At 41.4% G+C, this 27075-nt stretch overlaps 1 protein-coding gene across 1 annotated transcript; it reads left to right on the top strand.

Moving 5' to 3' along the window:
- Positions 1-3713: 3713 nt before the first annotated feature.
- On the top strand, positions 3714-25877 carry ttc16 (tetratricopeptide repeat domain 16). Its single transcript, XM_028578580.1, has 18 exons — positions 3714-3829; positions 7809-7951; positions 9105-9180; positions 9472-9574; positions 10343-10488; positions 11015-11138; positions 11346-11426; positions 11656-11831; positions 13833-14130; positions 15150-15513; positions 17207-17310; positions 19331-19457; positions 19568-19781; positions 20685-20840; positions 21899-22069; positions 22775-22951; positions 23094-23238; positions 24308-25877. Exons 1-18 carry the CDS (start codon positions 3779-3781, stop codon positions 24433-24435), a joined length of 2784 nt encoding a protein of 927 aa, XP_028434381.1. The 5' UTR covers positions 3714-3778; the 3' UTR covers positions 24436-25877.
- The last annotated feature ends 1198 nt before the right edge of the window (positions 25878-27075 follow it).

Below are 27075 nucleotides of genomic sequence, written 5' to 3'. Positions count from 1 at the left end.
GTAAATTTAGACTTAGTTTATGTTACGGTTAAGGTAGCTCTGATGACTAAGTTTAGGGTTATGGGATAGCAAAAGCATTATATTGTGTCAATGATTGTCCTCTCTAGTATAGGTGTAAGAATGTGAATGTGTGTGTTAGCAGCAGAGAAGGAAAGCGAGTCTCTGTGAGTAAGAGAAAGTGTGTGACTGTGAGTTTTTTAAGTGTGTACATTCATGCTAGGGCATTTGCATACCTGTACGTGCACATGGCTCAAGCTTAAGCATAAGCGTGCACGGTGGCCAACGTGTGTATGTGTGTGTACCCAGTCACGCCACTGGCTGAGTGTATACACATGTGCAGCTGTGTCTGACTAAGTGTCCGTCTCCTCTGTGTGTGTGTGTGTGTGTGTGTGTGTGTGTGTGTGTGTGTGTGTGTGTGTGTGTGTGTGCGTGTGCGTGTGCGTGTGCGTGTTTGGCAGCTGGCTGGGCTCCAGCTGTGTCTGGTTGGATAATGAAGTCCAGGTGCTGCTGCGCCTGCTTTAAGACACCTGTCACCAATATTTAGTGCCAGAGAAAGCCAGACTGCAAACAGGGCGAGACGAGCTGTTTGCTTATTTTAACAAGGCTCTCTAACTGGACTTGAGGACACGGGATGTACTATGAACCATTTCCTAGAAGCTCTGTCTGTCTGTGTGTGTGTGTGTGTGTTAGTAAGTACTGTATATGTGTGTGGATGTGCAGCATTGAGCCTTCAGAAATTATTCCGACTTTTGCTGATTCAGACATTCAAAAGGTTGAATATTTAAATAGATTTGTGCTTTTTATTTTCAACAAAATTGCAAGAGCAAAGACCTAATTTCATGATTTTTATTTCAGGCAAAATGAAAGAATATCCATTCGACAGTTAAAGTGCAGCGTGCGTTTGTAAGTGCAGTGTGTCTCTATACAGTATGAATATACGTACAGTATGTAGGCATATGTTTGTATATTCTGTTAGTGTGCATGTATGCATTTGTGTGCATGTAACTGTGTCTGTTTAAAGTCTACATTCCTCATGCAGAGAGACTGAGAATCATCAAAATGTGTGTTCATCTACAGTATATATTACGTTTAAATCCCTTAAGTATTAGGATCCTCTTTAGGCTCTTTGCAAAAACAGTATAAAAGCTCAAAAACCGCAGTGTTAAAAGTACTTCATGAGGATGTTTTTCATTGTAATTCACTAGTTTTGTCCTTTGAAGAATTATTTTGTTGTAACACTTTTCACCTGTAGAAGGGCCTTTTCAAAATTACCTCTGAAGCATAACTAACTTCTCCACTATCCATTTGTAGGTTCCAAACACTACTATAGGACTATGAAGAAGATTACTTACTAAGTTAACTTTACATCGAAACATTAGTCACTGTTATGCACCTTAAAATAAAAAAAATATATATATAAAGTATGAAGACATCTGTGTTGCACCGGCAATTCTTTTTTACTCTACACTGTTTTGTCCTGCCCTGGTTGTACTGGATTGTTGTGAATTGCAGAAGCTTAGTGTACCCTCTTTTTTCACTACATGTTTGCCAAAATATGATAAAATACACAAATTCTGTTTGTTGCTTAGCAGAGTAAGCTATTTACATTTGAAGCTGCAGGTTTCCCCACAAATGCCAAATGCAACCATAAGTACTCCAAATGTACTTTTGCTTTGTGAAATGGCACATTGTCTCTTTTTCCTGATGGTAAATGGTATATTTATAAATGTAACATAGTTATGTATTTGGTTCATACTGATCATACAAATCAAGTAAAGAAAATTGGATTATGCTGCAGGAAATTCTGCAGTCTGCAACGGGTGTTTTATACTCTAAACCTAGGTTTTTTGTTCGGCATTTAACAAAGTTTAACAAATCAAAGGCTTCATTGAGTCATTAAACTTATGTATACAACTGCAGAGCTGCTCAAGTACCCTCCTTTTCCTGTGTGTCTGTGCCTGTTCATGTCAGCCTTTACATACAGACATCTACATTTCCTTATAGTCTGAAGAGCCAAACAAAGGCCTACCTGTGTAAAGTCCTAGGAAACTTACCTTCGTCCTTCCAGCACAGTGGGGCTTGTTTAACTTTCATAGGCGCCCCTCCGCTGTCCAACTCCCCGTCTCCAACACCTGTGGCCTCTCAACAGCCTGTCTGTGTCACCCTCCACCTGCCAGCACCAGACTGCCACAGACTGCCAGCACATTGAAATACCTGCAGCCGGCACGCTGGCTTTGGCGTGAGCGGCCATTGTCTCAGAAAATGCCCTTCACTTACGTGCCGTGCCGTTGTTTCGCTGGTGTTTCTCTGACGTGCTTGAAAGCCTGACAGTGCGTACTGGGTTGCATCTGAAGCAGAGTTCACAGATTTTGAGTTAAGGGGCCGTGTTCATTTCACGGAATTCTGTGAGATCAGGTTGGTAATCCAGGACATCTTTCGGCTGCCAGCTTTGTATGCATTTACGGTACAAGATACAACTCTAATGCAATTAAGGCAATCATGTGAGTCAGGCAGAAGCTTTATAAGCACTTTACTCTGTTTATGTAAGTGCATTTAGGACGTTGTTAGACAGAGGAAGAATCCCTGAAGGGAGATACATTATTTTCAGGCTTCTGGAACAATCAAACAAACAAATTAGAAAGGCACTCGGAGGACGTAGACATCTGCCGAAGCCAGTAGTCTAGTCTTCTATAATATGCAAATGTCGTCCCAGCAAGTTTCATGAAAATCGGGCCAGTAGTTTTTTCATCATCCTGCTGACTAACCACTTTTCTCTGGCAAATAAGTGTAATTTTCCAAAATGTTGAACTATTACTTAAAGTGGCATTCAAAATTTCACAAATATTTTCATCAAAGCAGCAACATGTACATTTGTATTGTAAAATCTGTGAGGTACAGAAACTTCTGCAGTTACACTTTCTGCTGTTTTGTCTGTTGTATCTTGGATCAACACTGATGTGATTTACTGTCAAACACTCTCCTGTCTGTGCAAAGGTAAAAGACAGCAGCACTTGAGGTATCCCCTCCTAAACAAGCACAGATGTTCTTGGTGGCTGGGGATTTCACTGGAGAGTCAGAAAGGAAATATTACGACCACAAATGTGTTCTCGTGGCGTAAAAAAAAAAATCCAACTCGAGGCCCTTTTGTGGCTTTGGAAGCTGAGAAGCCTCAATTTGGAGAGGGAAAAGACATGAAAAAAAACGCCCACAAGTCTAGGCAATATGCTTTCATCCACAAGTGCCTGGACATGGGTTTTTAAGGCCCTGAGAACTCATTAGTGGTCATAATATTTCCCTTTATACCCTTCAGCCTTTGTTAAAGACTCATCGCTGGGTGCTTCCATCTAGAAACACAGTCAGGTTTCCCTCCATAATCACAACGTTGGCTGCTCCGTGTTTGGTCAAAACTGTCTCGTGTATGATGTTGATGAGTGTTGAGTGATTGAGAGGTTTCTGATTTCTGGCAGTTGCTTGTCTTTCATCAGAAACAGGACACAAGGCTGATTTAGGCAGAACATTACAGTGGAACATTTTTCTCTGTGTTTATAGTTTTAAAAAGTTTAATACGCATCAAAGGTCCTAGTATTTTACTACTGTGATCATTAGAAATCTGGGTTATAGTAGATTTTCCCAAAACAGTAGAGATGTTTTACTTATCTTTTATGTCATATTAAACCTGTTTTTTTTTCTGTCTCACTGATTAAACAGGATGAGGGTGTGGTCGTGGGAACAGTGCGGGGAGACGGGCTTGGTCCTGCTGGGCTTCCTGACGCTGGCAATGTCTGTGGGGAACCTGTCCACCAGGGGCCTGCAGGTGCACAACACACAGGTACACACAGGCAAACCCACTGATGATGACTTACAGTGCTTTCGTCCTCCACAGCCTTATGTGTTGGAGACTAAAAGACTGGTTATTGGTTGTCAAAAGCCCCTTTCCTACTGGACAACAGACACACTAACACCCACTAACAGCTGGCTTTTGTCTTTAGCGAGATAGGTTACAATATGCATTCATTTCCGGGTCAAATTACTCTGCAGTAGTCATGGGTAGTTATCTGTTCTAGTTTTTTTTTGACGTGATGCTGTCATCTCAGCCACAAATTCCATTCCAAATTAGTCTGCACTGAGTTTGAAAGAGAGACTAAATAAGATATAAAAAAAGAAGGGAAGCACCGTAATATTAACACTGGCCTCCATGCTGCTTAGTGGTTACTAAACCTGTTTTCCGGCAAGTTTGTCACATTGATCGTGACACACCAGAAAAAAAAAATGTACATACTATCGCTTATTTTTAGCAGGGTTTCCAGCGTTTAAAAAAACCTACACATAAGTACTTTAGTGGAAAAAAGGTATAACAAACATGACATCTCGGTCACTTGTGATTGGATTGTGATGACACCCGACAGAGCTGCAGAAGTATTCTGAGATTTTGGGAAATATGTTAGTTTGCTGTCTTTGCAGCTCAGTTAGCCTTGTTTTGGTTATTTGCAGGAAGCCGAAAGTCATTGATTTTCAAGTAGACATACAGTAGACTTTTATTTCACTAAGAGCACGTTGTCTGCACGATGTCCTGCAAAGTGTTTCACTTTTACAGTTTAATCAGAAGAGACAAGTGAATGAAGTAAAGATGAATCTTTATCATAACAGATGATATGTGATGATTGAGTCTTGGCAGAAAGTCTTTGGCGCTTAGACCTTTAGGGGAGATTTATAACCTGTGTGGCAGCGAGATAAATCCCCCCATGGAGTCCAGACACTGGTGGTGGTGGTGGTGGTGAGGTGGATGAAGCTGCTAGACTGGGCAGTGATGGAGAGGTTGAGGGGAGCTTTGCCATTGGTAATGATTTGCACTGAAATGACAGCTGACGGCAACAGAGAGGAGAACAGCTTTAAATAGCATAATAGCCGTTAATGTACTGCACACGTAACAGCAGCATAAATGTAGTAAAGGCAGACAGAGAATCAATCTTAAACGGAGACAGCAGCAGGATGATAGGCTAACGATGTAGGGTGTTTTGCAGTGCTGATGGATAGATGGGATAAGCTGATGTGACCAGCCGATATCATGATTGACAGCCCCTGACAGAATAACAAGGAAATACTAAGTAGGCATGAGTAAGAGGAGTGAATGGCAGGGTCCATGAGAAATAAAACTACAGGCCTAAGCATGTAAAGAATAGTCTTCCTGACTGTTCTTGTGCGATAGCTTCATGTATTTCTTACAGGTACAGTACTGTTGCTACATGGAAATGTGCTGTGAACTCCTTTATTTAGAGGGAAATTGTGAGGCTGCTTCCATATTTACTTTCACCATAAACGTCAAAGTACAGCTGAATTCTCAGGACAACCTTTTGTTTATAACAAGGATACCTACATTTTAACAGACACTGTCATTAACAGACATGTTAATGTAATGATAATAATATAATCATGTTGAATGATTTTAAGCACAAAGGCAGAGATAATTTCAGGACGAAAATGGGCAACTGTTAGAAAAATAGATCAACATTTTAATAAAGAAAGTAAAAATAAATAAAACTGTAAAAAGAAACAACATGCAAAGTGTAAATACTAACTTTAAAAAGTAATTTGAGCACTATGATGAGCTGCCGTCAAACCAGACCAATCAGTGACTTCTCCTCTCTCTTTCTACCCTCACTATTTCCTGTCTCACTCTCTCTGTACCCATCTATCGCTCCCTGTCTCTCTCTCACTTGCGCTCTCTGTCTGGTATTTCCAATGTCTCTCGCCCTCTCTCCCAGCTGCTCTGTCTCACACCTTTACAAGGAGCTCAGTGCACATTCCAGCAGTCACTCTAATGAATCTGTCTGAATGAAGGGACGCAGCCATCGGCCTGAACTAATGCTACTCCTGCACATCAGGAATGTGTGAAATGCTGTGAACTGTGAACACTGTGACGCTCATCTACTGTGAATCTATTTGGTTCTGACACACTGTGTTCTGACCGTCAGATCATCTGTACCCGAGTTTTCCACAGTGGAATCAGAGTTAAACTTACAGTACCGCGACTGCTGTTACTGTCGCTAACACTACCACAACTTATACTACAACATATTTTAGACTGCTGTTACAAATACTACCACAACGGCTAGTACATTCTACATTTGCAGTACTCAATAGTAACTCAGTGCTAGAAAAAGTATTCAGTTTTACTTAGGTAAAAGTAGCAATACCAGAGTGTAAAAATACTTGTAACCAGTAACTAAAGTTGTGGCCAATATGAAAGTTTTCTCAGATAAAAAATGTAAAAAACAAATATATATATATATATATATATATATATATATATATATATATATGTAATTCTAAATAAATGTATACATTTTATAATCCATCTGAAAAAAACAAGTTTTGATTGCAAACACCATGTTAATATTTTGTAGAAAAGTAACACTTACAAGGAATTTGCCTTGGTGGATGGTGCATACATAAACATATAAAACATTAATATGAAATAAACAATAAATACAGAAACAAATATAAAATACTGTAGCACTTTAACATTAAGAAAACAAGGGGCTGAATGGTTCAGTGCAGGATGTGAGATTCTGGACCAACTATGACCCAAATGCAACAAATCAATTGTATCGGCTTTGAGGGAAAACAGGCCTGGTCTTAGAAAGGTCCAGTTGTGGCTCATGTAAAACCAGGCCTCAGAGAGTTTGCGGTTGTGTTTTGGCTATGGCCGTGCGGATTGATTTTGTAACCCCATCAGTTGATTCATCCCCCCCCTTGTGGTTTTGGGATGATTCCTCACCGTTCGCATGATCAGGGACACCCCACGAGGCAAGATGGGTGGATTCATTATTAAGTCCCTCTCAAGGCGGAGCCCATCCCAGTTGGCCAAATCAACTTTGGATGTCCGTAGCAGTGGTCTTGCCATGGTAGTGATGTTGGATGCTCAAACAAAATTAATTGTTATTTAACTATCCCAACTGGCTTGTAGGAGCCAGAATACTTGCTGTTTGGCAACAACTTTTTTTCCTCATCAGATGGTTACCAATTTTATAAACAAATTTTTTCTGGAATTTTCTTTGGGATTCTGTCTTTCACTGGAAGAATGGATGTTAGGGTAATATTTTTAATTTATTTTAATCACAAAATGAACCTTTGCATCAATATATAAGAAACAAATGCCCATTGGCTACCTTACATGATAAGCTGTTTTAAATTTAAAATGTTCAATGCCTTAAAATACTGTAGCACTTTAACATTAAGAAAACAAGGGGCTGAATGGTTCACCAGGATGCCCTGGACCAACTATGACCTGAACATCATGTTTAAATATCTGGTCGGAAAGGTCCAGCCCAGGCCTCAGAGTTTGCGGGTCCCGTGCAGCCACCTTTGGGTGGATTCATTATTAAGTCCCTGGCGGAGTGTTGGCCAAATCAACTTTGGTAAGCAGTGGGCCATTACTCAAACAAAATTAATTGGCTCGGGTCGGGTATCCATCCTCTAGTCTGAAAATGTTTGCAGATTTGGATAAACAAATTTTTAATTTATTTTAATCACAAAAATACCCACAAATAAACTGCCCATTCTCCATAGCTCTTTTAAATTTAAAATGATTTACGAATAATGCTACTACTACAACAAGTTACCACTGTTTGTGTATCTTAATGTATTTGTGTGTGTGTGTGTGTGTGTGTGTGTGTGTGTGTGTGTGTGTGTGTGTGTGTGTGTGTGTGTGTGTGTGTGTGTGTGTGTGTGTGTGTGTATGTGTATGTGTATGTGTATGTGTATGTGTGTGTGTGTGTGTGTGTGTGTGTGTGTGTGTGTGTTTTCAGGAGGACGGCGTGGCGTCCAACAGTCTTGAGGAGGAGCTGGAGGTGACCACGTACTGGTGGGGGGAGTGGGCCAAGTGGACAGCCTGCACTCGTGCCTGTGGAGGGGGAGTGATGTCACAGGAAAGACACTGCCTCAAACAGCGGTCAGTCAGTCTGCACATACAGTACAGGCCAAAAGTTTGGACACACCTTCTCATTCAATGCGTTTCCTTTTTATTTTCATGACTATTTACATTGTAGATTCTCACTGAAGGCATCAAAACTATGAATGAACACATATGGAATTATGTACTTAACAAAAAAGTGTGAAATAACTGAAACCATGTCTTATATTTTAGATTCTTCAAAGTAGCCACCCTTTGCTTTTTTATTAATAAGGGAAAAAATTCCACTAATTAACCCTGACAAAGCACACCTGTGAAGTGAAAACCATTTCAGGTGACTACCTCATGAAGCTCAGTGAGAGAACACCAAGGGTTTGCAGAGTTATCAAAAAAAGCAAAGGGTGGCTTCTTTGAAGAATCTAAAATATAAGACATGTTTTCAGTTATTTCACACTTTTTTGTTAAGTACATAATTCCATATGTGTTCATTCATAGTTTTGATGCCTTCAGTGAGAATCTACAATGTAAATAGTCATGAAAATAAAGAAACACATTGAATGAGAAGGTGTGTCCAAACTTTTGGCCTGTACTGTACAATAGAAGGAATATAAGGTGATGTTGTTTTGGTACTTGACAGCCACGTGTTTGAAAGTGTGTTAAAGTCTAAAAAAGTCTAAAATTTCAAAATAAAAATTTGAGGCTTTAAAAAGTCTTAAATTTGCTATATAGTATTATGTTTTTTTTATTCTGTGGTGTTGTAGTCATTTCTGTCGCTTGTCCAGATATAATTTGATGTTTTACGAATATAAATGAGACCAACATGCAACTTATAATGCAGCCAATCTAGACTCCAGTCCTATAATGCTAATGAAGAAATCAAGAAATTGTTTCAGACAATGTTTCAGGACTCTGACATCTGACTTTTTTTTTATGTCGGTATATACGTAGGTATTACATTTCCTTCATAATGGTCTTAAAAAGGTCTTAAAAGTCTTAAATCTGACTTGGGAAAAACCTGTAGAAACCCAGCATCTGTGTTGGCAGTCATAGTGTGGATTATATTCATTTTAGCTATTGTAACAGATCATAACACGTATTGTATCAACCCGATATTTTATTCATTACGGTTTATGTCTTTTTTTTTTTTTTTTTTTAATATGGTGTTACTTCTCCAAATGTTTTCTGTCCAAAGAAAGAAAGTTGCTGCAGGGAAAGACAACATGACCTGCACAGGAACTGCTAAGAAATATCATCTCTGCAACACTAAAGTGAGTCAGTTAATTTCTCATCATCTTTATTTCACATCTTTATTAAAACAAGCATGGCCCTTCTGAACGGCTGACAGTAAAGGACTGTGGTTGTGGCGGGCGGCCTCCAGGCGTGACTGTGTGTAGCTATTTGAAAGTGAAGCCGGGCGGGGCTCAGGGCGATCAGAAAACCATCCCTGCACAAATAAACGCTTAAAAAGAATTTATTTGTATTACATACTGTAAAACTGAGTCTTAACAAGTGTGAAGCAGACCTCTTTTTAAATGGTCTGTGCTGTCTTTGCCCTGCAGGAATGTCCTGCCACTGGGAGGAGCTTCAGAGAGGAGCAGTGCTGGTCCTTCAACTCACAGCTTTACAATGGGAGGAACTACCAGTGGAAACCTCTGTATCCTGGTATTAACACCCATAAAACGCCTTGACAACCTCTCTTTACCCCATTTAACAGCGCAGACTGTGGTCTTTGCCGTCTGAGCTGCTTAGCATCATCCTGCCATGCATCCAAAACAGTAGCATCCTTTATATGACTTCTTAAAACTGTAACTGTCTGTTAATACAGTGTGTTGTTTTAAAACCTGTTTCATATTAATATCTGGAAGTGTTTTTTTTATTGATTCACATTGTTGGCTTTTATTGGTAAGTAAGTAGTTATTAAAACAAAAGGTTGAATGAGGGACAAGATATCTCACAACTTTATCTTTCCTCTCTGTGGTTCCTGCACTGAGAGAGAAAATGGCAAAAGGGCAACAAGAAGACATTTGTGGAGAATCGGGGAGACTGGAGTTTAACACACTTCTCAAGCTCCACTAATCAAAACGGAGAATTCTCATCAACTGTTTTAACCCCTTTTTCAGCTCATAGTTTTTGTATCACGGCATCTTTTATTTCCAGCAGCAGCAGCAGCAGCAGCAGCAGCAGGGAGAGTGTTTTCAGCAAACAAGCTCTGATAAACCCACTGTACACTACTGCTGTACCTGCCCAGCACCAACCAGCAAACAGACACAGTTAGCGAATATCTGGTGAAAAATGTGGAACATCTAGCAGCTAAAGAGACATATATTTCTAACAGCAGTGACTAAGAATATGTAGGTAAAAGATTATACAGATTGTGTTATAGTTGTATTGGTTATAAGACAGTGACCTTTGACGTGTTTTCCTCTCCAGACGACTACGTTCACATCTCCAGTAACCCCTGCGACCTCCACTGCACCACCACCGATGGCCAGAGGCAGCTGATGGTGATGGCACGAGACGGCACTTCCTGCAAGTACAGCAGTTACCGCGGCGTCTGTGTGGACGGTAAGTGTGAGGTGAGTCCAGCTTCTTCTTTACTTTGTACCTCAAACAGTTTCACTCTACTTTGAGTTTTCAGCACCACTGAAAGCACCACATCAAGTCTGTATGACCCACAGGGAGGAAGCTGCTGCTGCAGCAGCATTTCAGCTGTCGGACAAACAGTGCAAGGCAATGAGTTTCAAAATATTCATATATTGTCTTGAATTCAAAAAGTTACACAGTGAGTCTAAAAGTTCATCCAGAAAGACAACAGGCAAGTTGAGCTGAGGTTTCCTCAGCGCATTGAGATTTCAAAATTGAATGCATTAAATAGTCTAAATGCTTTTTTGTGACTTTTCATAAATATTCTACCCTTAAAGAATAGTTTATGTCACACTTGATCTTTTTGGATCACCTTCCAAAAGAATCAAATCTCATGATAGAAAGTATTTGCTCGCTTCTACATCACTACCAAATTATCACTGATAACTTATTCACGATTTATAGGAGATTTTGTTTTATTTTGTACTCTCTACTTCCACTTCCCTCTCTGCTGCTCAGCCAATCGGATGTGATGGAGTACTGTTTTCCTCGAACACCTTGGATAAGTGTGGAGTCTGTCAGGGGGACGGCAGCAGCTGCAGCAGAGTCACTGGAAACTTCCGCCGCGGGGCCACGACTCTGGGTGAGCATTATTTTATTATGTAGGACTTGATTCATCTCTAATATACGCACAAACATTTAGTGAGAAAAAGTATTAAAGTCATCAGGATTGGTCAGGACAGGTTTTATTGGATAAATAAACAACTTTAAAATAAAATAGAAAAGGCAAAATATAAGAAAGCATGAGGTGACCCTGACCACTTTTTATATTTGCTTTCCTGTCATCAAGGTTACTCTTTTATCACTCAAATCCCTGAAGGATCATGGGACATCCAGATCATTGAGAGGAAGAAGTCGGCCGATGTTCTAGGTGGGTACTCCCTCATTTTCTTCTCCTCACACACAGGTAACTATTTATGTGTGTTCCTTGATTCCACACACACTCACAAAGGACAAGTGTGCAACAATTAACAGTCTTTCTACATGTTAAATGGAAATGTTTGGTTTTAATTTGATGGAGAAAATGCAGGACTTTCTACAGTCTGTTGAGTCTGAGTTTTTGTACCTCTCAGAGTTTTCGATTTATCTTCTTCCCCCAGCTGTGACCGACCAGGCGGGCAACTTCTTCTTTAATGGCGCCTACAAGGTGGACACTCCCCAGAACTTTCACGCAGCAGGTGCCGTCTTCAAGTACCGCCGGCCCATGGATGTTTATGAGACCGGGATCGAGTACATTGTCGCCAAAGGCCCCATCGACCAGGCCATCAATATTCTGGTATACCTAACCTTCCTCCATCTGCCTCTCTCACTTGAACTCTTTCTCCACACTCACATGTTGCTTCTTTATCATGAAGCTCTCCTCCAAATGCTCTGTAGTTAAGATTGTAGTTAAACCGGCTAAGAAATTTATTACGGACTCGTCCCGTGTCTTGTATTCAGAATATGAACTGCTCCCATCAGGCAGATGTTATACAGTTCCAATTAAATACAGAAGAAGATGCCTTAATAGGTATAACAATGATTTTATCCCTCTATCAGTGAATCTCCTAAACTAATGACATAAGCAGGGTGTGAGATAAGGGGGATATTTGAATGCACTTTACGTCTGTTACTGCAAAATAAGTTATATACAATAAATAAGTTTCCTGTGGCTATCGTAATAAAAGAAGAATGCCAAAAAAAGGTATTTAAAAACTGTAAAAAAACAAACTTGCCAGGAATATACATTTTGTGCATCAATATGCTGCTGTGGGCTTACACTGTATCTTCACCCTGACAAACTGTAGTGGTTTCATGTACAGAGGACAAAATGGAAATCTCTTGTGGAGTACTACCGCTTATGTCAAAATGTAGTAGAAAATGTGTATGTGTATTGATTTACATGTGCTTTTGGTTCTCCTGTCAAGACACTTTGTAACTATTGTTTTTAAAGGTCATATACAAATAGTTATTATTATTATTTATTATTCTAAAGCGTATAGTGTTTCCAGAGGGAGCTTAGTGAAGTCTGATAAATGTCCTCAAGGGAAGTAAAAAAAAAGTTTTTGTTGCTAGAGTAACTCATCTCCACCAAGAGTCTGACCACTAATCTGCACCTGCCTGTCCTGGGACTGCTAACCCCCAAAGTAAAATGTGCATGCTCATATATGAACTGCACAAAGTACCTCCTCATTCTACTGTAATATTCAACTAAGGTTCTCCTAAAGCTTTTAAATTAAAGAAACATAATGATGTTTGTTGTTTTGGCCTCTGCATTTTTTGTTAGCTAATTGTAAAATAAGAAGCCCAAGAATGTAAGCTTTAGGCTACTGTTCTGAACTCTTGAACTTAATAAAGGTCACTCTGATTAAGACAGCTGACTCAGGACGTAGCAGTGAAGACCGCCAACCCTTGAGCAAATAAAATTGAGCACAGAATCTATTAAGAATATAACAAGATGCTCATGTGTGATTAAAGCGGTCAGTGATGGTGTAGCAGCTCAGCCTCTAGAAAATGCCCAAAATGTTTGTATCGTCGTAAATGTAGAGATGTGCGATGCAGATGTAATGGCAAGTCTGTGTCTCAGATGATGTTGATTGTGTTCTGACAGCAGCCATTCATCCCAAACAGAGTCCATGTCACAGGCTGGGTTTGACAGATCTCTCTACAGGATGCTGGATCACAGAGATCTACCTGGACACTCATTGTAGCTCTGCTGGTTATTCTCTGCTAAAGAGTTTTTAATCTTCAGACCTATAAGCCAGGATGCACACCATGTAACAGCCTTTCCTTAAAGAGCTGCATATTCTCAATCTGAATTATAATCTTAAATCTAATGATTTGTAAAACTGTGGCAGACTCACATACAGTAGAGCTGATAGTCTATCAATGGCCAGTCAAGCCAAGTCCAGTACAAAACAAGCATGCATGTAATGTAGTCCAACAACCCTGCAATAAATCCTGCCAAGTTCTACAGTTGCACTGACTGCACATTGTCCTGGGGAAACATAATCTTAATAATGTATGCTCACATCTCTCCTACCTCAAGGTCATTCATAAATATAAAGTCATTTTTTTTAAATAACCTTTTGTTTTAAGAACATTTTAAAGGCAGTTCTGAAACCAGTTATAATAGATTACAGTTTAGGAGTTGGTTTTAAATACAATAGACAGAAATAACAGACTTTAGTGTAAAATCAGTTTGAGGCACTTTGGTCCTAGTTTTGTTATTGACTCTCCTTGTTACTGGTCTGTATAAATTAACCCAACCTTGATTTGCTTCCCTCTCGTCACTCAGGTGTGGAACCAGAACGGTCGCACACCGTACATCACATACGAATACACCGTCCTCCGAGACTCCCTGCCACCCGTCCCACCTCCTCCCGTCTACACCGGGTCAGACACCTCAGCCGGAGAGGTTTCTGTGGAGGTAGGGGGGCCGATGGTCCCTAACAGCAGCATTTATGACCAGGTGGCCCCTGAGAGCCAGTTGAAGCCGGGAGATGGGCAGAAAGGCCAAGAGACCAACGAAGTGTATGAGGAGACAGCGGCCATCGACTGCGACCAGGATGGAGCAGCTGCCCCAAAATTTACAGGTAAGAACTAATGTAACTGCTTAGATCTGTGTGTATTGTATGAGTATACAAACATGCAGGCACCACCCAATCACCATGGAAAACGAACAAATCACCAGTGATGGAGGAAGAAGTCAGATCCTTTACTTACTGTAAGTAAAAGTACTAAATCCACACGAGACCCACATTCCACCACTGCAAATACATTTTTTTAGGTTAGAGGCTTAAATGATTGATGCCTACCATGCGTAAATCTAAGCATGAAAGGCCAAAATATCTGGGATAGGATAATATCCTCCATGCTGATATATTGGTTGGGCTCTAGTGTGAGGTGGTTTTTTGGCAGATGACACAAAATAGGTCAGATTTTACAGCCGATCCTCTATCTCGCTCTCTTTTTGTGTGTGTGTGTGTGTGTGTGTGTGTGTGTGTGTATGAGGGAGAGATAGCCTTTTGGAGCTCTGCATTATTTACGGTACAGACACATAAAGAGGATCAGCAGCAGATGAAAAATTCAGAGTTTCTTGGTGTGTTTTTTTTCCTTTTAAAAAAGGCTGCATCACAAACATGAGCGGTAATGGCCTTCCTGTGGGCTCTCAGCTCACTGTCGAGGCCATTACACCACCGCTTTGGGCGCCGGTGAGACGAGATGGAGAGGTGGTTGAAAGGCTCGCCAAACACTTTCTACACAGGCTGAGGTCATATTACAGACCATATAAAGTCACCAGAGCACTGACTTTCTCCTCTCGCCTTCCTTTCTTGGTTTTTCTTTTTTTCCTTTTTGGTTGTTTTTCATTCACTCACTGTTTTTTAAAATCTTCTGCAAATATTGTAATTTTAAATTCCCATCTCTTTCATGCGCAGGTGTGACACTTTAGAAGAAACAATATGAAAACAGCTGCAAAGTCTTCCAATCTGAGCTGAATAAATTACGTTCTCAAGTGCAACATGACCAAAAGCTCCATCTCAGATTAATTGAATATGATATAAATTTGCTCTCCAAGCAAAGCTGAATTTTCCTTTCCACTTTGATCCATCAGAAGGAAACAGCAGCCATGCAGGCAGCACTGCCAACCCTGCCTCTGCTGGTGGACCCTTGGATACAGGACCAGACTCCCCAAACCTCATTTGGAGGGTCCTGCTGGATGGCCGAATTGGCCCAGATGAGCTGCTCATCAACATCTCAACCAATCAGCTTCTGACAGAGGGAGACAGTTTGTTCCCGTCAGATGTGGGACCAGCGGAGGCGGACCTGAGCAGCCTGGAGCAAGACGGGCTGATGGGTATCAACGAGACGCTGGAGTTTACTCTGGGTCGCAAACGCAACGACAGCGGAGACAGTTCCTTCCAGAACAAAACAGTGCAAAGCGCTGGGAGGACCTCCAGCCGCTCCAACAGAACCAGGTAATCCAACAGAACACAGGTAAAAAGAGCATCAAGTACATCAAATCTCAAATGAAGTTTTAAGATGATCCGCAGCAGAGGTCCACTCACAGGAAGCCATTCCCTTTCGGCTGGATTCAGTCCTGACTGAATGTGTTCAGGTTTGGGTCACACTGGACCTGAATGTTCAGACACTGTCGAGCCCTCGGGTCTGCTGAGGGAAAAGTATGCTGCAGGCTGAACGAGAAGCAATCTGGGGGCCGGGGAACACTGGTTTTCCTCTGAAGATATCCTCAGAGAGATGTAGTCAGAGGGAGTGGCAGAGAGACAGACAGCAACACAGAAAAGCAAGAACGTGGCAAGACAGTGGGGCAAGCTACATGAGGGGACAAAGAATCAGACAGAAAGTAGACAGACAAGCGTTAAGCCAGACAGAAAGCAGAACAAGTAGTAAGGAAGGCAAGCAAAGGATAAGTGAGACAGTAAGACAGACAGCTGCAAGCTAAGCAAGTGGAAAACCAGGTAGACAGGCAGACAGACAGATACTTTAGGCAGGTAGATAGGACAGGTGGACTATAAATCACTTGGACAGAAAAAGTTCAAGTATATACAGAATGTAGGGCAGTTAGGTTAGACATGCAGGGAGTTGGGTAGACAGACAGACACACAGACAGATAGACAGTTCAGGTATACATACAGACTGTAGGGCAGTTAGGCTAGACATGCCGGGAGATGGACAGACAGACAGACAGACAGACAGACAGACAGTAAAGCAGTTTGACAGGTACTGTAGAGATATTGTACAGACAGTAAGACAGACAGGTAGACCTGGCAGGTTTTCCATTCATCATATTTATAATTCATGTTGGCTTCTCTCCTCTGTGTCCAAACACGGCTTCACCAGTTCTGCAGCCAGCAGCTATAAAACATGGGGCCGACACGCCCTTTCCTCTGAGAGACAGAGGAGAGGAAATGAGGAGAGCAGAGGAGCACAGAGGGGAGGAGGGGGGAGGAGAGGGGAGTACAGCCACACTTAGGATCAAATAATTCAAGTTATTTGCAAGAAAAGTGAAAAATGTGATGCAAAGAGGGAAAGTGTGCTGTCCGACTGTAGTCACCTCTAGGGAGAAAATAATGTGCAGGAATCAGTCTGGCTTACATGGAGGGATGCCGGCGAAGAATAACTCAAAGTGATTTTCAAATAAACGTCTGGCAGAGGCAGCAACCAGTGTTATGACAAGAATGTGCACATGACTTTTATGTGATGTGATGAAAAAACAAAGTGCGTCTGCTGGGATGCAGGCTGTGAATCAGCTGTCACACTGTGGTCAGTCTCAGTGTGTGAGTGTTTCAGGCTCTGGTATCCTTAAATGTCCTTAAAAGAATATCTCACTGAAAATGTATCCTTTCAAAATCTGTCTTTTTAAATCTTGTTCCTTTGTGGGTGACAGTGGCTGTAATCAGCTCGGATTTACTGCAGCCACAGTTTATTTTACTGGTAAAAAAAAAAAACTTTCGGTTCAAACTTCTCATCTCAAAATTTGCATGCATGGTATGTTCCACTCTTAAATACTTGACACGAGGATAAATGATGCCACAGCTACTGCTTAAGTTTTTACTTTCCTTATATGTTTGTTTACATGTTTGCACGTGTGTGTGTGTGTGTGTGTGTGTGTGTGTGTGTGTGTGTGTGTGTGTGTGTGTGTGGTGACAGGGGGAATCAAAGGATCTACCAGAAGAACCTGAAGCTGAGTGCAGCTGACATGTACCGCTGGAAACTTTCATCTCAGGAGCCATGCAGCATGACTTGCTCTATAGGTACATGTAAACACACACACACACACACACACAGCCTCTTAAAATATGATCAAGATCTACAATATCTGATGAAACCCAACAGACTGCAGACCAGGTTGCAGTAACACTTATGGCTCTGACACTGGTTTGGTGAAATGCACACTTGGTGCATCTTTCTGTGCATTTACACCGAAGGACACTTGATTGAGTGATCATGTTTGAGGCCAGAAGTCCCAACAGGCCTTCTTCATAGCAGACAGATGTGAATAATAACAACATTGACTGCATTCCATTTAATTTCAATAAATATATGTATTTAAATCTCACATTTTTAAACAAAGTACAGTTACATGCTTTATGATAAAACAGCCTTTATACATACAGTGGGGGAAATAAGTATTTGACCCCTTGCTGATTTTGCAGGTTTGCCCACTTACAAAGAATGCAAAAATCTACAATTTTAATCATATGTACATTCTAACAGTGAAAGACAGAATCCCAAAGAAAATTCCAGAAAATCACATCATATGAATTTATTAAAATTGATAACCATCTGATGAGGAAAAACAAGTATTTGACCCCCTGGACAAACAGCATGTTAATATTTTGTAGAAAAGCCATTATTGGCCAGCACAGATGTCAAACGGTTTTTATAGTTGGTGACAAGGTTTGTGCACATTTCGGCAGGGATGTTGGCCCACCTCCCTGCAGACAGCCTCCAAATCATTCAGGTTCCGAGGTTGTCGCCTGGCAACTCGAATTTTAAGCTCCCTCCAAAGATTTTCAATCGATTCAGGTCTGGAGACTGGCTAGGCCACTCCAGAACCTTGATGTGCTTCTTCTTCAGCCACTCTTTTGTTGCTTTGGCGGTGTGCTTAGGGTCGTTGTCGTGCTGAAACACCCATCCTCGACCCATCTTCAGCTCTCTCACTGAGGGAAGGAGATGTCGGTCCAGAATTCCACGATACATGGCCCCGTCCATCCTCCCCTCAATACGATGGAGTTGTCCCGTCCCCTTGGCTGAAAAGCACCCCCAAAGCATGATGATGCCACCACCATGCTTGATGGTGGGGGGATGGTGTTCTTTGGGTTGTACTCGGTGTTCTTTGCCCTCCAAACACGACGAGTTGAGTTGAGGCCAAAAAGTTCTATTTTGGTCTCATCTGACCACATCACCTTCTTCCAGGCCTCTTCTGAGTCGTCCAGGTGGTGAATGGCGAACTTCATGCGGGCCTGTACATGTTTCTTCTTGAGCAGGGGGACCTTTGCGTGCGCTGCAGGATTTCAATCCATGACGGCGTAGTGTGTTACCAACCGTTTTTTTGTAACTGTGGTCCCAGCTGCCTTCAGTTGATTCATCAGTTCCCCCCCTTGTGGTTTTGGGATGATTCCTCACCGTTCGCATGATCAGGGACACCCCACGAGGCAAGATCTTGTATGGAGGCCCAGACCGAGGGAGGTTGGCGGTTGTGTGGTGCTTCTTCCATTTCCTGATAACTGCACCGACAGTTGATCTTTTCTCTCCAAGTTGCTTTCCGATTCTCTTGTAGCCCATCCCAGCCTTGTGCAGATCAACAATCTTGTCCCTGATGTCCGTAGAAAGCTCTTTGGTCTTGCCCATGGTAGTGATGTTGGATGCTGGTTGTTTGGGTGTTCACAGGTGTCTTTTATACAGGTAACGAGGTGAGGCAGGTATATTTGATGTAGATAATTGGTTCGGATTGGGGCTGTGTCTTAAAGAAAGACTAACTGGCTTGTAGGAGCCAGAATACTTGCTGTTTGTCCAGGGGGTCAAATACTTGTTTTTCCTCATCAGATGGTTATCAATTTTAATAAATTCATATGATGTGATTTTCTGGAATTTTCTTTGGGATTCTGTCTTTCACTGTTAGAATGTACATATGATTAAAATTGTAGATTTTTGCATTCTTTGTAAGTGGGCAAACCTGCAAAATCAGCAAGGGGTCAAATACTTATTTCCCCCACTGTAAATAGGTTTGACTTACTTCCTTCAGCTTATTGTTTCTTGCTCCCAATCCAGGAGTGTCAAAGTCCTTCGTCACATGTATTCGTTACGATGGCATCGAGGTGCATGATATGTACTGTGATGCTCTGACCAGACCGGAGCCGGTCCACGACTTCTGTATTGGGAGAGAATGTCAGCCCAGGTACAATAAAAACATTTCAGTGAGCCAGAAATGATTCAAACATTGAGCAGGATATATATTTTGCTACCTGTACAGACCCATGATGAGATGGGACTAATGTGGTGTTTCAGATGGGAGGCAAGCAGCTGGAGCGAATGCTCGAGGACCTGCGGGGAGGGTTTCCAGTTTCGCCAAGTTCGCTGCTGGAAGATGCTCTCGCCAGGCCTGGACAGCTCGGTCTACAGCGATGTCTGCACCATGGCCGACCTGGAGAGACCCGTGGAGAGAAGACCCTGCAAGAGCCCCGCCTGCGGCCCACAGTGGGAGGTGGCAGAGTGGACCGAGGTACGAGACGTCTGTTATGATTTACCCTTCTGAGAGCACGTTTAAAACATAAGGAGCAAGTAAAGAAAGAGAGAAGTGTGTTTTACAGCTTCACAGTAGTCTACTCATGACTTTGCCTGTTCACAGCTGATAATGCTTTGCGACTCTGAATTTTTTGTTTCGGCTTTTAGGTTTGTTCTTCATTTTAATTGGTTTAATTAGATTATTGTTTGATTTAATTTTTGAAAACTGATGGATTCTCCAGAGACACTTACCCGACAGCAACATAAAAACCTAGATGTGATTTGAGCCAAAGGGGTTTAAAAAAACTGAAGAGTGAAATGAAATCAGAAATGTTCAACTTTTCTCTGGAGCAACGCGGTGTTCAAACAGCCATACGTCCAAATACAATCAGCTGTTCTCAGTGCTTTTTTAAAGCTTGGTACATTCTAAACATCAGGAGTCACTTGTGTTGTAGATAAATATTAGTCGTAAACATGTATTATGTTTTTTCCCCTTAATTCATCAACTACAAACCAGGTGGCACAGTAGCACAGAATCAACAGCTATAAGGCTTGAATTGAGCAGCAGCGTTAGTTTTCTAGCCTTCTGCAGGCAACAATACATATTAATATTAAATATATTACGGGGTAAATCATTATCACTTCAGATTCTCAAGATCTGTTTGTTTTTGGTCTTTTCCAGCAGATGTCAGACTCTTTAAAAGCAAAACTTTACAAAGTGATTAAACATGGCTCCAAATGAGGGTAAACTGGAGCTGTTCCAAATGTAAAAGTAAAACGCTAGTAGCAGTACTCAGACTGCAAAGTCTGGAAGTTTTCCAAAGAAACCTGGCTTTCCAACAGTGATCTGCCAATGCTTCACAGTATTTTTCTTATAAAAATGTGTCTCTGTGTGATCCAGTGTCCTGCAAAATGTGGCAGCAAAGCCCAGGTGACCCGCGATGTCCGCTGCTCTGATGAGACCCAACCCTGTGACCAGATGACCAAACCACCAAACGTCAAAAACTGCACCGGTCCGCCCTGCGAACGCCAGTGGACTGTGTCAGAGTGGGGGCCTGTGAGTGTTTTTACTCCCCATGTACATGACATACAGAGACAGTAACACATACAGTATAACAACACATGTTACGTGTTTTGGAATTTATCGCCTGTAGCTGCTCTTGTTGCTGCTCTCATTATAGACATTATAGACAACTGACACAGTTACTTTGTATCCAAACAAAAGAAAGTGGCAGACAGTAAAGTGAAGTCAGGTATTTCATTTTAAGCTAATTTGTATAACCTGAGTCCTGTGTCTGAGTTCACTTTGACTTTCTTGCCTTATATTTTAAAATGTTTTTCCACTTTTTTAAACGTTTGATGGGGTTGTTCGCCTCACCTGCTCCAGCTGTTTCTACTCCAGTGTGAATTTATGGTTTTTATTGTGTTGTACAGACAAATGTAGTTCCTGATGTTCCTTTCAAAGTCAAAGTCTGGAAACCTGCAGGTCTAATTTACAACCATGGAGTCCAACCAGGCACAAACATGGATGATGTGAAATTTTCTTTGCGCATAGTAAAATATTATTGCAACAGCTAATGTTGGGTCAGTAAAGTTTATTTTATTATTTACAAAATAAGATAACGTATAATAATACCATATAAACATTATTTATAACATATAAGAGTTATTCCAAAAACAGAGTTTTTCTGGTTGTTTAAAGCTTTTGGTTTCACTTTAAAACCATCATTATTGACAGGTAGATAAACAGTCAAGTTCAAGTTCAAGTTAGTTCAGTCAAGTGTGGGTCAAATGTTTGTAAAATATATAATACTTGCCTACAGTAGTGTGTCGTACCACTCTGTATGAATATTAAAACATGAGGTTTCATTGGAAGCTTCAGCTACAGTAAATAATTATCTCTTGTATGTGTAGGCACGTGATTTTATTTAATGTAACGTGGCGGGATGTGACTTAGTGTCGTTTAATTTTAAGTGATGTCTCCTTTTTATTTAATACGATGTGAGACGACCAAACATTGTTTGACTCTGAGCTTTGTGACAAAAGAGGCAGTGAAGAGAACAAGAATGCATACTGTTGATCATGAATCATCCAGTTTGACCCTCCTTGTCACAGTGCTCGGGGTCGTGCGGCCAGGGGAAGACGGTCCGTCACGTGTACTGTAAGGCTGCGGAGGGTCGCGTGGTCCCTGAGAACCAGTGCTCTACGGAGGACAAGCCGCTGGCCATCCATCCCTGCGGGGAGAGAGACTGTGCGCCACACTGGCTGAGCCAAGACTGGGAGAGGGTGAGGCCTTGTCACAGTGTTGCAATTAAGATGTAACTGTTTATTACTTTACCTGAACCACTCAGTCGATTAATTGATTTGCTTGCTTGCTTTCCTCTTTTTTTATATTATTGTGAATTGAAAATCTTGCATCTTTTGGTCTGTTTGTTTCATTTTGAGGATGTCATGAAGCCTGAAATTAACTTGTCATGGACAGTTATTCCATGGTTACGGTTTTCACTTTCACATCAGCGAGAAAACACTTTGTTTTAAAGGTGCACTATGAGTTCCTGCATGGTTTCAGCACAATTTCATTTTTGTCTCAAATCGTAGGCATCTCTCCATTATCCGCTAGCTGCCTGCCCCCCGAAAACACCGTGAAAAAGCCTGGAGACAATAGCCTCCTGTCTCGGGAGACAATACAGGGGTCGTAAACGTCAAACAAACACTAGGGGCACAGGCTGTGCACCAAAATACAACACCACGTTCCAGCCAATCACCGACAAGATGGTTGGGGGAGGGGACGGGGGTTAGTGACAGTTAGTCAGTTAGTGATGACAGTTACGGAAACATGGGTGGAGGGGCGAGCTTGCTTTACTTGGAACGTCAACAGAAGAGACGTCCTGCAAGTTCTCATAGTGCACCTTTAACTGCTTTGTGAAGAAACTCTGAAATGTAGAAAGTCCCGTATCAGACATACTAGTAACTTTCTGTTGTTGTCTGTAGTGTAACACAACCTGCGGTCGTGGCGTGAAGCGAAGGCTCGTCCTGTGTGTGGGCATCAGTGGAGGACAGTTCCAGACCTTCGATGATGAGGAGTGTGGAGGCAGTGAGAAGCCAGAGGAGGAAAACACCTGCTTTGAGAGGCCGTGCTTCAAATGGTACACCACCCCCTGGTCTGAGGTGAGGTCAGCAGCACAGTACACTTCACCTCTGCTCTGCAGAGTGGGCATCTCTGCACCAGTAAGACCACAAAGACAAATCTCCCTGATCTTCAGCCGTGTACTGTATAACAACTGTGTTTCTGGTCTTGTGTCGTCCTCAGTGCACTAAGACGTGTGGTGTGGGTGTGAGGATGAGGGACGTCAAGTGTTACCAGAGCAGGGAGCTGGTCCGAGGCTGTGACCCCCTCACCAAACCGGTGGCCAAACAGACCTGCACTCTGCAGCCCTGCCCCACAGAGCCGCCAGGTAACACCTCAGGGAACACTGCTCTGCTTACACACACACTGTTCTTTATTTTAAAAAACAAGATCTACCTGTTCATCTAACAAAATCTAAAAAACTGATTATTCTAGCCACAAGTTTCCAGCAAGCTTTCCCCCAAAAGAATAGAATAAATCTGCTGTTGTTGGTAAAAGAAACTAGAAGCTTTGCATCACAGCTGCACATTCTATGGACTGACAAATCACAGTTTGTCCAATCTAACCCCTGAGCAGACTGCAATCTTTTCAGCCGGATGTTTGTTACCTTCCACTTTCTTGGTGTTGGAATTCTAAATTCCGGTGGATTTCTGAAGACTATGGTTAACTGCTCCTCAGATCTCTGCAGGGTAAATCCAGACAGCTAGCTAGACTATCTGTCCAATCTGAGTTTTCTATTGCAAGACTAAAACAACTTTTGAACGTACACGTGTTCCACCAAAACAAGTTCCTTCCCGAGGCTATTTTGCAGATGAACCGTTGCTCTGTCTGGTGCCTAGCGCCACCCATGACGATTGTGATTGGTTTACAGAAATGCCAATAAACCAGACCATGTTTTTCTCCCATCCCGGAATGCTGTGTGGACTAGCCAGACCCTCCTCCGCAGCGCTGTGGAGGAAGGTCTGGCAAAGCAAGACTAGTTTAGATTTATGTAGGGCTGCACGATATGAGGAAAATATCTTAATAATTGCGATTATTTCGACTGATATTGCACAATAGCGATATTATTCACTATATTGGAGGGTATGATAATTTTTGTATTATTATTCTCATTTTCATTGAAAAATATCGTAGTGTGATTTTGGCGAGAATCTGTACCAAACAAAGACTTTTTCTTTAGTCTGTAGGATACGAATTCTAGGCTGGGACATTTCTGCAGCACCACAATACCTAATTCAGAATGGTTTGACACATTGTTTGCCTTTAACACATATTGCGCCCCCCCACCCCACTACAAATTGCGATTCCGATAAAATTGCGATTAATTGTGCAGCCCTAGATTTAACTGTTTTTAAAATAGCTAACATGAACACTACCATGTGCAAACTGTGTCCCAGATGAGAGCTGCCAGGATCGTCCCTCCACCAACTGCCTGCTGGCGCTGAAGGTGAACCTGTGCAGCCACTGGTACTACAGCAAGGCCTGCTGCCACTCCTGCCGCGCCCTACGGCCCCCAACCTCCTAGTCCAGGACACCACCGCCTCTCCGCACCCCCGACTCAAACTGGCATGAGGAAACAAATGGGTACGTTTATGTACACGTGGTACTGCAGTTACTGTGAACAATGGGAGGAAAGTCCAGAGCTTCCTCCGATTACTTGGATTGACATGGGTTCATTTGTCAGTTGGATAGTTTAAATGATCAAAAATGAAATCTTGATGTCAGACAAAAACATGCTGTCAATCCTGTTGATGCTGCATCAACTGCAATGTTCACACATAAAACAAAACAGGTTCATCATTGTCTTCATTCACACAGAACGTGTGTCTGTTTTATTTGGAATAAATAGAGAATCAATTGGTCAAAAAGAGGGAAAATGTTTTTAATTTTGAAGGGAACGTCTCCCCCAGCTTTACAGAAAGAATTGTTTTTTTCTTGTCCCGAGAAATGTTTTTTTCTGACCATCTCCAATTTTATGTCAAGATCTCAGTGTAACGTCATTAACTTATGGAAGAAAAAGTAAATGAAGGAAGATGGGGGGGACGGACTTTATATTCGGGGAATAAATGGGCACGATGGGAATTTTTGCAGCCAAAGCAGGACCTATATTTACAAAATAGTTATTGAATTTGTTGGCAATCTCATTGGGATCCTCTATGGTTTTTTATTATTAACATTAAACTTATTTTGGAGTAATTGTTTCAATTATTTCATTAATGGTATTCCATGTGCTTCTAATACCGTTTTTGTATCAATTAACTGAAAGAACAGACAGTTAATGTTCCTCATCATCCTCACCATTCATATTATCATTATACTGTATCTCAACCAGAAAGCCAGTTTTATATCAGCTGTTATTCTGGTAGAAAATCTTCCTCTAACAACACGTGGAGTCAGAAACAAAGTGGAGTCAACGCTCAAACGGTCTCACAGACCTCCATCACCAGTCAGCAGCTCCATCTTGTTGTGTCCATTGCTGCGATGAAAAGATCGATTAAATTATTTCTCAACGGAATATACTGCATGACTAGAATATTTAATACAGATACTGTTTATGGAATATTATTTAATTGTGTTTCAGTTTGGTGTCTGGCATGTAAAAAGTTTAGATTTCCATTCCACCCCCCACCTGCCTGCCCGCTTGGCGCTGTGCCAGTACGCCTGCAGGATATGGAAGCATATTTATTAGTCATAGCACATTTTCATTTATCGTGACGCTCCTGATGCCAGCCAATGGTTATTCCTCGGGTCAACTGATGCCAGTTCTGGTCTGTGTGTGTGTTTGTGTGTGACAGAGGAGAGTTAATACAAACACAGAAGATTCCTGACACTTGAAGTATGGTTGAAATGTATTCAGACGTGTACATGTATGTGTCATTTTTAACTTTTGTGTACTGTGTTTTTATATAACTGATACCTCTTTGTACAAAACGAAAGTATGGACATTGTGTACTGTTGATAATAAACTAAAAACCTAATGGTACTGACTTGTATTTCAATTAAATAACAGTTCAAATGAACAGATTTGCCTCTTTGTCATTTTTATGTGAATTTCATATATTTGTTCAGGGACCTAGCCTGTTTCTCTCCAACAACAAATGTTTAACAAGAAAAAAAGAATACAAACTTCCGTAACGTACTTGGTGGAATGAGCTCCCTATTGACATCTGGATGGCCGAAAGCCTACGCATCTTCCGACAAAGGCTAAAAACAAATCTCTTCCAACTACACCTCCGATAATCATGAAGAAAAGAAAAAAAGAAAAAAAAAAGTATATATATTTCTTGAAGCTGCACTTTCATATGGCTCTTTGTAGTTTTGCTTATTTAAAGCTCATGTATTTGCACTTACTACTTGTCTGGAGTTTGCACCTTCAGGGTTGAAAGCACAATTGGAAGTCGCTATGGATAAAAGCGTCAACTAAATGACATGTAATGTAATGTAAAAGTTACATTGCAGAAATACTTATTTTTGGTATGAAACAAATGTAATCTTGGTGGAAATATAATATAATTGTATGTGAACATAATTCTTTAGAAGACAGGGCTGCCCATATATGGAGCATTCCGAATATACCCAGACCCCTTCACTTTTCACATTTTGTAATGTTGCAACTTTATGCTAAAATAGTTTAAATTCATTTTTTTCCATTATTTTTTACACTCAATCCATAATGGCGAGGCAAAAGCAGGATTTCAGAATTGTTTGCAAATGTATTCAAATTTGAAATATCACATTGACATAAGTATTCAGATTCTTTGCTATGACACAAAAGTAAGCTCAGGTGCTTCCAATTTCTCTAGATCATCTTTGAGATGTTTCTACTCCTTAATCGGAGTCCACCTGTGGTCAATTCAGTCGATTTGGAAAGGCACACACCTGTCAGGTGAAAACCCTCCACGATCCAGGCCTCCATGATTCAAAGTTTGGAATAGGGGTGTCCCCGACTAAGAATTTTCATAGTCAAATCAGATCTGTCAAGTCTTGTCTATCGTCGACTGGCAGACCAGCAGCAAGTTTACACTCGTCTCGTTGTTAATCTTTGGTCTGAGCTGGACTTTATACGGCGCTGCGAAGATTCGACTGTGAGACAGGCAGTCGAATCAGACTCTTTCAATCCAAGCATCGAATGTTTGCCTATTCGGGGTCACCCCTAGTTTGGAAC

This window comes from Perca flavescens, chromosome 5, assembly GCF_004354835.1.
Source record: "Perca flavescens isolate YP-PL-M2 chromosome 5, PFLA_1.0, whole genome shotgun sequence".
NCBI lineage: Eukaryota > Metazoa > Chordata > Actinopteri > Perciformes > Percidae > Perca > Perca flavescens.
The sequence above is the reverse complement of the archived record's forward strand: the minus strand, read 5'-3'. Positions and strand labels throughout refer to the sequence as shown.

What these genes read in the sequence shown, in the direction of transcription:
- ttc16 (XM_028578580.1), top strand. Translation starts at nt 3,779, where the DNA reads ATGTCTGTGGGGAACCTGTCCACCAGGGGCCTGCAGGTGCACAACACA. An exon ending in GAAGTCGGCCGATGTTCTAG is followed by an intron (nt 11,427 to 11,655) that starts GTGGGTACTCCC and finishes TTCTTCCCCCAG; the next exon opens with CTGTGACCGACCAGGCGGGC. An exon ending in AGGTGGCAGAGTGGACCGAG is followed by an intron (nt 19,782 to 20,684) that starts GTACGAGACGTC and finishes TGTGTGATCCAG; the next exon opens with TGTCCTGCAAAATGTGGCAG.